General features: G+C 39.6%; 2 protein-coding genes across 4 annotated transcripts; one reads left to right on the plus strand and one right to left on the minus strand.

Moving 5' to 3' along the window:
* Positions 1–381: 381 nt before the first annotated feature.
* skic8 (SKI8 subunit of superkiller complex) lies at positions 382–5,958 on the plus strand. Its single transcript, XM_015038601.1, has 11 exons — positions 382–494; positions 812–850; positions 935–962; positions 1,220–1,325; positions 1,692–1,864; positions 2,029–2,177; positions 2,958–3,051; positions 4,064–4,157; positions 4,300–4,392; positions 4,545–4,623; positions 5,743–5,958. The coding sequence occupies exons 2-11, from the start codon at positions 839–841 to the stop codon at positions 5,830–5,832; spliced, it is 918 nt and encodes a 305-aa protein (XP_014894087.1). The 5' UTR covers positions 382–494; positions 812–838; the 3' UTR covers positions 5,833–5,958.
* A 1,155-nt stretch (positions 5,959–7,113) lies between these two features.
* Positions 7,114–12,338, minus strand: slc25a44a (solute carrier family 25 member 44a). Of its 3 annotated transcripts, none has more exons than XM_015038600.1 (5): positions 12,322–12,338; positions 11,882–12,007; positions 10,474–11,169; positions 10,257–10,384; positions 7,114–8,758 (listed from the first exon to the last, which is right to left on the minus strand). In XM_015038600.1, exons 3-5 carry the CDS (start codon positions 11,105–11,107, stop codon positions 8,567–8,569), a joined length of 954 nt encoding a protein of 317 aa, XP_014894086.1. In that variant the 5' UTR covers positions 11,108–11,169; positions 11,882–12,007; positions 12,322–12,338; the 3' UTR covers positions 7,114–8,566. The 3 variants fall into 3 exon arrangements, with proteins under 3 accessions (XP_014894086.1, XP_014894085.1, XP_014894084.1); XM_015038599.1 differs by lacking the exon at positions 12,322–12,338 and adding an exon at positions 12,149–12,216; XM_015038598.1 differs by lacking the exon at positions 12,322–12,338 and having other exon boundaries at positions 11,882–12,142.
* Between the last annotated feature and the right edge of the window lie 484 nt (positions 12,339–12,822).

Below are 12,822 nucleotides of genomic sequence, written 5' to 3' on the forward strand. Positions count from 1 at the left end.
ATAATACTAATATTTAAACTCTGGGAGAGTTCAGAAATCGATATTTGATGGAATAACCATGAGGTTTTCAATGGGGTTAAATGTAGTGGTCTGTTAATTTTTTCCAGAGCTGTATATATGTTCATGTTTTAAGATGAAAAAGAGTTGACCAAACTCATTCCTTTATTTTGTTTTTTAAACACTTGACATGTAACCCTTCTTTCTCTATTATCTTTTCACTTTGTGTTGTAATTGCGTTCAGTTTCAAATGTTGTCATGTACAACTGTACATGACAACATTTGAAACTGATAACAAAGACTAACACCTCTTCTGCAATACTCCTCTTTGCCGCATCAGTGGGGGCGATAGCGAGGCTATTTGACGTTTCTCAAACAATATTAACAAAAGCCAAGGAAGTCCGGCTGCGGAAGTTACATCAAATGTTGTCATGATGCAGTTTCACATGTAAATCAGTTGGGACCAAATTTCTAGTATAAAATTTGGGGTTTTGAAGGTAAGTGAGCGCTTTTCGTCGCCATTTTCTTTTGTATTTACCTACAATGTCGCTTGCAATCCGGCGCGTGCTGATAGCGTCACCGCCGTGAAGCAGCTAGCCGCAATTTTGTTTGCAAAACCAGCGAGCTAGCGAGAACTAGCCTGGGTTAGCTACTACGTTTGCTTCTTTTGTATATGTTAACGGCAAAAAACAAACAAACAAACAAAGTTGCTATTTAGAAATTCTCTTTTCAAAATCAATTCTAAGACAGCAAACAGCTCTGTACATTTAAAAATGGCAGCTAAAGAAAAAAAACTGCATTATTTTGAATACAGGGTGAAATACTTCCAGGACCAAACGCAATGAGTACCCAGGTAAGGAATAAATTCATATAAGTTCTTGTTCGGTGCGGTGATATTTAGACAGAGATTGACTTTGTTTTTATGCTTTAATTTCAGTACAGCATTCTGTTCAAGCAAGAACATGGTGAGTATCATAGATCACGAACACCACCGCTGCTTTTAGAGTTTCACATTATTTAATGGTTTCAAATGAGAGTCCTAATCTATCTCTGTGAGATAATTTAACAGAGGCTGCAGTTGCGCATGCTGGTGATATTTGGTATTACTCATGTGGGCAGAGAGGTTGAATAAGGAGTGCCAGCATCTGAGTTTGTTTGTTTGAGCTGAGGGAGCTTGATATGAGCTGGGATTTCTCTTTTTATCTCCCTTGTTTCCCTTCAGCTCATGACGATGCCATCTGGACAGCAGCATGGGGCAAAAGTGAAGTGGATGGCTCGGAAACCATCATCACCGGTTCACTAGATGATTTGGTCAAAGTCTGGAAATGGTGTGAATTTCTTCATCTTTTTCGGCACTGATGCTTTTCTTTCGTTCTTTTGTCTGTTGTTTCTTTCCGTCCTTCCTGCTTGACTTTCTTCCATCCTTCTTTTCAGCCTCTACTGTAATTTCTCCATTCTATTCTTTTCCGCCTTCCTTACACTTGAAAAAGACCTCAGCTAATGGTTTAGGACTCCAGAGTTAATGGAACCGGTTCAGGGACATTAGCTTTGTCACACCCTCAAATGAAGCTGAAATTTCACATCGTATCAAATTTTCCGATAAAATAATTATCGAATCCATGTGAAAGCTAGCTGATAAATCCAAGGCTTTGATTAGGCCTGGAAGTAGCACGCGTATCTCTCGTTTACTTCAGGTCGGATGAGAAGCTGGAGCTGCAGTGGACCCTGGAGGGCCACCAGCTGGGCGTGGTCTCTGTGGACATCAGTCACCACGGAGCCATCGCTGCCTCCAGCTCCCTGGATGCACATATCCGCCTGTGGGACCTGGAGTCGGGGAAACAGATCAAGTCCATGGATGCCGGACCAGGTGGGAGGAGCTTATTCTCGCCTTGCTTTTGTGTCTCACCTGGACTGAGATTGCCCAGTGATTTAAGAACATGATGTTTTTTTTATGCAATGCACAAATGCAGATTTTGTTTTCCAGAGGTAAATGCTTCGTATCCTCTTATCCATTTTCTGTCACTTTTATAGTTGATGCATGGTCAGTCGCCTTTTCTCCAGACTCTAAGTACATCGCCACAGGCAGCCATCTTGGAAAAGTGAATATCTTTGGTGTGGAAAGCGGCAAGAAGGAATATTCCCTGGACACCAGAGGAAAATTCATCCTCAGTATAGCTTATGTGAGAATCAGCCACTTGTTTTCTTTTCAGATCTAGTCTGAGTTTTTAACTACCACTGTGACTCCTTTCCATGTAAGTCGGCATTTTGTTTTAACGCTTTGAAAGTATTTGTTCCTGGTTTTTGCTTTTTTTTCACTCGCCAGACTAATTCTATCAACAAAGAAATGCGTCATTTGAGATGTTTCAGGCATCTGATCAGCCGCCTTTCTCTGGAGTTTTGTGGGGCGTCCCACAGGGAGGAGACCTCAGGACCCAGAACTTTCCGGAAGGACCATATGTTGTCGGATTTAACTTTTTTTTTCATGTTTTCTTTTTGAAAAAAATAAGTTACAGAAAATATTTTCAAATAGTGGATTTTATTTCAACCGTTCCTTCTATGAGTTATACAATGTAGAATAAATAATTAAGAATTCCATAATGTTAGCAGAAAATACTATTTTTATCAGAAAGATAATGTCCTAAAATTATGAGAAAAAAGTCATTCTAATGAGAGAAAAACTTCTATAGTTGGAAAAAATATCCAGATTTTTCAAAAAAAATTTTACCTTCAAAAACCTAAATTTCAGTAAATCACTAAAATCTTCCTCAAGCTTATGTTAACATGCTTCAGATAGCATATTCACATGTGGGGTTTTCATTTTTACTCTGCTTAAAATGAGTTTGATTCTCTGAAATATTTACATGTGACATAAAAAGCAAAAACAGGAGTAATCTGAAACTTCCTCACAGCGCTGTGGCGGCCATCTTGGCTCCATTTCACATGTCCTTCTTGCTCCTCAGAGCCCCGATGGAAAGTATTTAGCCAGCGGCGCGATCGATGGGATCATCAACATCTTCGACATCGCCACCGGGAAACTACTCCACACACTCGAAGGTCGGCTAATTTACAGATTTATATGAAGAAAAACGACTAATTGTTGTCGGGAATAACCCTTCGATTAAAAGCCTGACAAATCGAGTATTTTAGATGGTTTTTAGTGATGATTTAGACCTTTTATCAGTGTGTTTGGGTTTTAATTTTCCAGCATTAGGATTAAGCAGGTCGTCTAGTAGAGACAGGAAAAAGCTCACGTTATTTCCTTTAAGGTTTTAATTTCAATTTTATTGAAATATAATTCTGAAAATAAAACATTTAGCAGTTTAATATAGATTATAAATTAAACTGCTAAGTGTTTCTGCTCTAGTTTCCCAGATTCTCAGGTTTTGCCATAATGTTTCACTTTTCTGTTAATGCTTTGTGACGTGTCCACCTTAAGATGGCCTGAAAACGACTGGGAAATCTGGAAATGTGAGTTTAGAAAACTCTGGACATTTGACAAGAAAAAACAATCTGTGTAGCATTTGTTGTTTGAAGGTTTGAGTCTCTCTGTCCGTACATATATTTATTCTGCATATACATTGTCGGATTACTCTAGATATATGTGGCATAAATCATCAATAGTGAGCATCTTGTATTTACTTTAAACTTTAAAAGTTGAGTAAAAACAACAGAGATCCATGCAGATAGTCTGGAAAAGGCTGGAACTTTATTTAAGCAGTTTTCTTTTCTGGACAAGTGTGGAAATATGCTTGAATTTTTTCCAGATGTTTTTTTTCTTGTCTTCCATCTTTTAAATATTACTCTAATCCTCATTTGACAATCACAAAATTTACAGATAATAAAGTTAATATAAGCTGAAACATGGCGCTGTGCCACTTAAGAGTTAAAGCTGACTTTTTGTGTCAAATATCCAAAAGACAATAAAACAAACCCTGCTGAACTCTTGAAATTTGTCTGGAAAAGAGTAAAATTGTGAACTAATAAGTGTTCAGGAATCCTGACTACATTTAGACTTGGTGCTGTCCAGACGAGGAGTTTGATATTCGGTGTGTTTTCGTGTCTGCAGGTCATGCCATGCCCATCAGATCCCTCACCTTCTCCCCAGACTCCCAGCTGCTGGTCACTGCCTCCGACGACGGATATATCAAAATATACGATGTGTAAGTAGCACTTACTATGCATCGTCGCTTTGATCAAAAGTAATTTAGTGATTTAGCTTCAGAAAAACCTAATAATGAAACTTAACATGGACAAATTGTGGACAAAGTAGCAGATTAAAGCGGCGCTGTATCTGTTCCTCAGACAACACGCCAACCTTGCTGGCACGCTGAGCGGCCATGGCTCCTGGGTTCTTAATGTGGCGTTCTCTCCGGATCACACCCACTTTGTCTCCAGGTGGAACACTAAAAGCAGCTCTTCCACACTTCAATACGTTGTTGTTGTGATACGATGTGACGTGTTTTCTCCTCTAGTTTCCCATGCTTCATGTCGGTGTGAATCCATTCCACCGTCAAAACGTAAACCCTTCTTCCTTCTGCTCCCCTCAGCTCGTCTGACAAGAGCGTGAAGGTTTGGGACGCCAGCACCAGAGCTTGCATCAACACTTTCTTCGACCATCAAGACCAGGTGAGGAACCTGACTCTTCTAGTTTTTTGATATTTATGAAAATTTGTCCGATCTTTGGAATTTTCTGTGACCGACCAACCAACGGTAGAGGATAAATATTAATACCTAGCAGTAAAATCCTGCGCTACTAATCACCTTTTCTGGGAAGATCTCAATTTTTGCTTTTTGCAATAAAACCATAAGAAGTTTTAATTTACACTATTCCATAGAAGATGTGGAACTAAGTCGTCTGCTCAGGTGAGTCCAAAATCTGTCTTTTTGGCCTGCAGGCTAAACATGGCAGTAAACTAAGTCCTTGTGCCCACGTAGCCGGATCTTTATAACAGCAAATATCTCCGTCACATCGTTTAAGAAAACACACGGGATCAGTTTAAGAAAGTTGGTTCAAGTTTTATCCACATGAACTTCCACAAAAATACCCCTGAGCGTTGCTTTAAATTATATAGGCGCAAAGCTGAAATCCATGTCAACCAATCAGATCGCTTAAAAATAACCATGACTTCCTGTTAGGAATTACACATGGCATCAGGAGATTAATTTTAGAGGTTGAACTACTTTCCAAAATCTCTGTTTTCCCATGTATGCAAGCAAACACAAATAGTTTTCTCAAAACTCCAATCTGGTCAGAAATTTTAATCAATAATTGTCTTTCATTTGTTTATTAGGAAAACACTCATAAAAGTTACTTTGCACCAGATTTAGCCTAAGCTAGTTTTGAGCCACACTAGAGGCCAAAATTGTGTAAAAAAAAAAAAAAAAAATTGTAATTAATCGTCTAAATGTGGACTAGACCCTTTCGCTGCACTTGAACCAAAGCATAAAATTTCCACCATGAAACATGGGAGTGTTTGGCATTTCTGTCGAGAGACCAGTGCGGCGCTTCATCTTCCCATCTACAGCCAGACCAGCGATGGTTTAGATTGAAGCATGTGAATCAATTAAAACGGCTCAGTCAAAGCCCAAACTTCAATCTATTTGCGAATCTATTTTTTTTGTTGGTTTGTCTCACAAAATTCCTGCCAGCGTTCACTAGAACTGAGGCTGCAGAGACATTTGGAGAGTTTGATCTGTTCTTCCGTTCATGGAGCTTTTTTATTGCAACATCTCTGTCGTCCCAAGGTGTGGTGCGTGAAGTACAACAGCAAAGGCTCAAAGATCGTCTCTGCCGGCGACGACCGCGCCATCCACATCTACGACTGCCCGTTGTGATGAAGAGCAGCAGCAGCAGGAGGAAAAGGTTCCCATTGATACTTAGAGGGGAGGTTTGGGGTAGTAAATGTGTTATTGTTTATGCACTGGCTAAATTGGGCCAAATAAATGACTTGTTTTTAGTAATTTGTTTCTGTTGTATTGTTGTTAGTTGAACCTATTAGAGATTTATTTACAGACAGCTATCTACATGGCCTGAAATGTGAAGTCAGAAATAACTAATGCAAAGGTGAACCCTGAAAAGTGAACTACACTTTGAAATATTACTTTTCACAAATCAACAGTTTCAGAACTGCAGATGAATCGGTTTTATACTGTAGCAAAAAGACTGTTAAACTTTTTGCTTTTATTATTTTCTGGGTGTGAACAGGTTTGGGCCTAAAATATCAAACAACACAGTTGTAAAAAAATGCTGTTTTTACTTAGTTAAGGGTTTCCAACTTGACAAACTCTTAAAAGGCGATTGTGTCACAATCGTCTTAAGGCTGTGTGCATCCCTTTTGTGCACATTGTTTTCAGTTTTTTCTTCCACTCAACTTTCCATTAATATCCTTTGTCAGCGATGTCTGCTGGACAAGTGTCAAGTAAGATAGTTGGTTTTAAAATGGCAGTTTTAAAATGTTCTCATTTTCTGAGAAATATAATTTTGATCATAATCAAAATTAAATGAAATCAGTTCATGTTTAATCCATCAATAAGTTTAACCTTTTTGAATCAAACCACTAAAATAAATAAAAAGTTTGATATTCTAATTTAAGATGCATGATTAGAGCAGCTTGATCTCAAGCATAAAATGCTCCCTCTGATGGACTATCACATGTACTGCAGCCCCTGATTTATTACGTTTAAAAAAAATCTTTTTTTTTTATTCAATTGCAACTCTGTACAAGTTGATGTAACATAACATTTACACATTCACTTAATGTGTCACAGACTAAGAGACTCTTATTCACAGAAACACTGTACTTGACCTGGACAGAGGTGTCCACAAACATTACTTTAAAAAAAAAATACACAAAATGTCTGCCGTGGAATGGCAGTAAATCTGAATACACCATAATGTCAACTATGAAGGCAGGTTAGTAAATCAGGGTGTGTGTCCTCTTTGTTTTATGGTAGCATGGTTTGAGTCACAGTCCTCTTAAAATCATCAAATTTCTCATCAGGAGATATTTTACATATAAAAAAATAATAAAGTGTTCACTTCCACACTTTAAGTGTTTATAAATGTTTGGAATCAATTTGAGGACCCTGCTTACCACTGAAGTGATACAATCGAGCTCAAATCAATGTGGTTTACTCTTCATTTAAGTGAACACATTAAAGGCAGTGATGTACAATATAATCAACATCCTAAAAGGTATCGAGCTACAGAATTACACGTTAATCATGTAACAGATTATATTTTTTTTTATAAAAAGAGTAGTACCAAGTATTCTGCAGACAAGGCCCCTCGATAGACAGATACTGACCGTCGATCTGAGACGAGGACTCCACCTTTCTCTCAGGTGGTTACCATGGCTTTTGACTTGCAGGAGCTGAGGATGCCAACAGAAACACATCATCTCCAAAAGCAAAGATGAGACCAGAGGTTCTCAAACCGGATACCTTTCTGTCTGTGGACTGGACAGCCCTTGGAAAATACCTTAAAGTCCACAAAACACATGCGGACCAGAGAACCAAACCCCCCGTAACAACTCAGTCAGGGGAAAGATCTGCAGACATTAAAATGTTGTTTGTACAGTAGAGTACAACAAGATAAAGGCAAAATTGGTTTTTGCACAACACAAAGCTGTTCTATTACAGTTTCAGTTGACATAATGCAACCTCTCTTGATTAGGGCTTTTCAAAGTGTTGGCTGTGCAGATACCCTAGGGGGTGCTAGAGTTCCAAATGAGGGTAAAAACCAAAACAAAAAACAAAAACAAAAAAAACCAGATGAAATAACTCAAAATATTTAACTTCACCAAGCTTATGCCAGAGACAAAATAGATCTTTAGAACATAAAGATACAGTGTGTACATTTAGTTTGGGCCAAGGAAAATAAAGTGAGGAAGGAAGTGTGACCATGATTATTTAAAATCTATAATTGTCTGGATGGACTTGAGGATGCTCCACTGCCATGGTGTTGTCTGCCAAGAGTTGCTAGCTAACCTCGCTATTAGATCGTGTCGACTTTGACGTCATGTTGAGACCCAACGCCAAAGTTAGATGACCAAGGCTGAATGAACTACGGCTATAATAAAAAGGTAGCTCATACTTATAGAACTATAAATGATAAGGCAACCAAAAGTATCAGTTAATGTGGGTAAACCCCACAAGACCAGTAAAACATTTACAGAAATAATAGTAATAAAGTAGATGGGAGCTACCAAACTCTGAAAATCCATAATCAAGATTAAAACTTGAATTTTTCCAATCTGTTCTTTTTGTCCATCACCAAGCTTAATTTTATCTACAGCAACACAAATGAGGAACAAGTACCTGTTACGCATTTCAATGTGCATCATTCACAAACAATACAGCAATTCACAGGACAGCGAGAACAATAAGGTTGTTTCATCAACCTTCCAGTTGCTAACGGTTGCGTCTAATGATGAATTCTCTTTAGTCCTGCGTTTAAAGCCGCACCGATCTAAAGTGCATCAGACAGATCTGGGTCACTGCCTCTGTGCAACTGGAGAATGATGAAAGGCTGTCCTGGTCCCCCACCCTGCCTACGCCTTGTCGTCTTTCACCAGTGTCTGGTCTCAATCAGCTCGGCGCGCAGGCTCAGCCTCTTCAGCGTCTCGTAACCAACCACGATGAGCACCGACGTGGGCATGGAGGAAATGATGCGGGCCGACAGCCCTTTGGTCATCACCCAGATGCCCTCCTCCGCCAGCAGCTGCTTAAATGTCTCTATGACGGATGTTCGGCCCTCCACCTTAGAGAAGGATGATGATGATTATGCATTGTTAGCCTGAATCAGCGCTGACAGCTGAGGCGAGCTGATAAATGGTTTAAACTTTACGTTTCCAGGGGAAATAAACAACTTTGTATAAATAAACTCAACAGTTTGTTACATTTTGAGTGTGGAAAATTAAATGATTTCTTTTGTATATTGTTATATTCAGCTTAAACTATAAATAGACCATCTGCGTATTGTAAGACACAATGCTCCCAAACCTTAGGCTCATTGTCCACGAGTGTGATTAGATACTTTAAACTGTTGTTTTATGTTACTTTTGGACTCATGGTTTCCTCCTTACTGAATGGCCTTTTAGCCCATATCAGTGAATGAATTGTTTCTCTGTGGATTACAACTTTCACAGACTTCAGTTTGCAACTTTACAATGTCTTTTACTTTGGTTCTGAGGTTAATATGAAGATTTAACATTAAACATGTTCATCCTTGTGAGACAGAACCCGTCTCTGTCCTGAATGTTATGTTTCCCATGGCAAGGCTCTCTGTACAGCAGTAGAGATCAAAAGTCCTTGAAGGTTTGTGACCAATGACCACATACTACAAACTTCTTACCACTGTGCTTTCCAATGAAGGTTGCTGTATGACGTTCTCAGTCATGTTTTGATTGTTGTTTTGGGTTTATGCACCTTCATCGACCCACTGTCTATACTCACTTATCCTTGAAGGATTGTGGAGATAGTTCCTCTCTCTACTGGTTATGAGGCGAACAGTGGCACAGTTGGTCGAGGCTTTGGGTGCTCCGTCCCACAGTTCAAAAACATTAATTTTAGGTCATGTTGTGGTCTCTCCGAAGTATCCTTAAGTGTGTGTGTACGTGTATGCGTGTGTGCATAGTTGTTTGTCTCTGTGTTGCTTTGCAGCAGACTCGTGACCAGTCCAGAGTGTACCCTGTTGCTTGCCTAATTTCCTGTGGGTTCTACCACTGATTTCATTCAATGACATGCAAATGTCATGATGTAAAGCAATTTGAAATACCTTGCTGCTGACATGTGCTATACAAATAAAATCTAATTTGATTTTAAATGATTTTGATTTTTGATGTTCACTCTCCATTATGAAGCAAGCAGAAAACCCCCCAGAGATGGTTAATTTATTTGTAATTGAGCTAGCCAGTCTCAAATGTCTTGAAGCACTTTCTGACATGTGGCAGAATTTATGGTATATCCTATGGTAGAGGGTTTTTTTTGGGGGGGGCGGGGGGTACCTCTTTAAGGATCTTCCGGTCTACTCCAAGGGTGAACTTCGACCGGGCAGTCGTTTGCACCTTACCAGTTGTTTTGAACATCCTACACTGGGATATCTCATAACAAACACGTCTGTGACCCTACCAGGCACATAAACTGCTACAATCTTCTTTCTGAAGGCCTCAGACAGCTCATGTTTGTGTTCAGCCTCACTCCAACAGCTAGGAGATCATCAAACTAAAGGTCCTTCAAAAGGCTGCAGCTTTTCTTACCTGAACTCTTGCACGAACAACATCCATAGGGTTTGTGATGGTGGAAGCAGTTGCCGCTGCCATTGGTCCTGCCACTGCCTGCAGAATCAGATGGGGACATCCACTTGGTGCCATTAAAGATAATTTTTCTAAAAATGCAAACGACATTATACATCATAAGGCCAAGTCGTACAAAAAGACATGCTGACAAAACAAAAGAAATACGGTGTTGATTTACCTGTATAAAAGTGATAAAAAGGCCACCAGAGGGCACTGTTGGGGATGTACGTGAGCAGCGATGCCACATAACCCCTATAAAATCCCCTGAAACCATCGGCTGCAAATATCTGCACCGTTATTTCCCGCGATTGTCCGAAAGTAGGTTTGCGTTTAGATGTGGTGAGCATCATTTTTGGCTTCACCTTGAAGCGGGAGTGATGTTCCCCCTGTCCTTGCATCATCAGGTGCTGGGACACCACGTCAATGGGCACGGTGATGGTCTGAGCCACCAGTGACGCTGCCCCTCCCGCCACTACGGACTTGACTGTGTTGCTGGGAGAGTAGTGGGACACGTACTTGCGCACCAGTTCATAGGTGGTGATGTATGCCTGTCCGGACACCAGAGTGAAGGTGTTGATCATGAAGCCTCGGTAGAGGCCCCTCACGCCCTCCATTCGCAGGATCTTGCAGAAGGCGTCAAAGGTGCCCAAGTACACGGCCTTCCCTTTCTGCACCTGCAGCCGGGTCCGGATTAGGCTGGCTGGGTAGACCGTGACCCGGGTGGTCAACGTCATAAACACACCCAGTGAGTAGAATTTCCTCTTGTCCAGGTCCTCCCATTCTATAATCTGGATGGCACCTTTCTGCTGCATGGTGCCGGTCAGGCCCTAAAGCCAAAGCGCTGCGGTCCTAAATGCTGCTGCTTCCATTATACCTGCATCAGACGGAAGCATTAAGTGAATGATGGAAGACAACAGTAGAACACCAGACCAATCTGAAGACCAGACAAACCAGGACTAATTATTTATTCATTTCATTTTCTGCTCATCGTTGGTGAAAACATGGTGAAAACATTTCTCTGCTTGTGTTGACCTATCACTGAAAAAATTATGATAGACACTTTTAAATGTGTGGTTTTAACATGACCAAATGTTAAGTTATGAGTGTGAGTACTTTTGCAAGGCACTTCAAAAACACACATTCCTCTGAGGATTTGTAACAGCCAGACAGTTAAGATGTTAATTTCGCTCATTTAATACCTGCAACACTTCACACAATGGGCAAGAGAAGTAAATCGGTATTACCACAGGGTTTATAAACCCGGAACTGACATGGCTTGTGAAACATACTTGTTAGTCAGTTAGGTCCGTAAGGGAAACAGAGACCACAAGAGGGGAAGTTTAAAAGCACATATTCCGCTGCTGACAAATTAGGAGTAAAATAATATCCAACACGAGATGAACAACTAGCCTTTAAACGTTTGATCAGTTAGTCAATAACTTAGTGATGTTTTGTTGGAAGAGGAAACACGTGCAAGTCACAGCGTGTACAATACTCTAGCTGCTTTAGCAACAACAATCTGACATGGGGCTTTCCTATCGAAGAAACGCAAATTAATGTCACCTAAACACACCGACTGAACGTACCCGAGTAGTCATTAAGCTCACCGTCCTCGGCCACTGTCGTTTGGATATCGAAGTTGTTTATTTACACTCGTACGGCCTCCGCTGCTGCAACATAATGGAGGGTCATGTCTTCCGTCCATTACTGCTCTTAACAAACACAGTCAAAGGTAAAAGGTCAAGGGTCTAAACTTTATCAAGACATCTTCAAATTGTTCTCTACTTTAAAGTTAATTAAAAAAACAGGTTTGAAAAGCATTCTGCTCCGATTTATAGGACTGAAATATTTACTTTGCCAGTTGTTTGTACAATTGAAGGAAGATGATGCATTCATGATCGGGTAGAAATTCTAATAAAATACATTACAAGGGTGTCACGAAATAACATTACAGATTTTGACCAAAGAAAAATAATAGGTAATAAGATATGAATAAGCAAAAACATAGATAAAGGTTTATACATACATGTAAAATTTGTTGAATAATAATAATAAATACTATTTCTTTCGTCAGTTACACGAACGTTCCTCGAACCAACAGTCCGAAGTGCATTGAAAGCAACACCGTTGACGTCACATGGCAACACTTTTTTAAAGTCACAGTGCTATTTATGATCGTCTTAAGCCATTTGTGACACTGATGCGAAAGGATTTGAATCTCATATTTGTGGCTTGGCTTAGTTGTCCGTAATTATTTAGCAATATTTTTCACTTATGAACCTTGTAGTTATAATTTATCCTAATTTTATACTTAATAATTATGATATAGCTAAATTATAATTATATAAATACATAATAATAACACACTATCTCATTATTATCAGATACTATGCAAATACTACGAGACGCCCTTTCAAAATTTTGACTTTGCTTTTATAGTTATCCATATCATGATAATGTGAAAGCTAATTAGTGACAGAGACTATTTCTTATTATTATGACTGAGGAGAATGTAATCTTATTGTGA

This window comes from Poecilia latipinna, unplaced genomic scaffold, assembly GCF_001443285.1.
Source record: "Poecilia latipinna isolate Pla-1442-1.1 unplaced genomic scaffold, P_latipinna-1.0 Scaffold447, whole genome shotgun sequence".
Taxonomy (NCBI): Eukaryota; Metazoa; Chordata; class Actinopteri; order Cyprinodontiformes; family Poeciliidae; genus Poecilia; species Poecilia latipinna.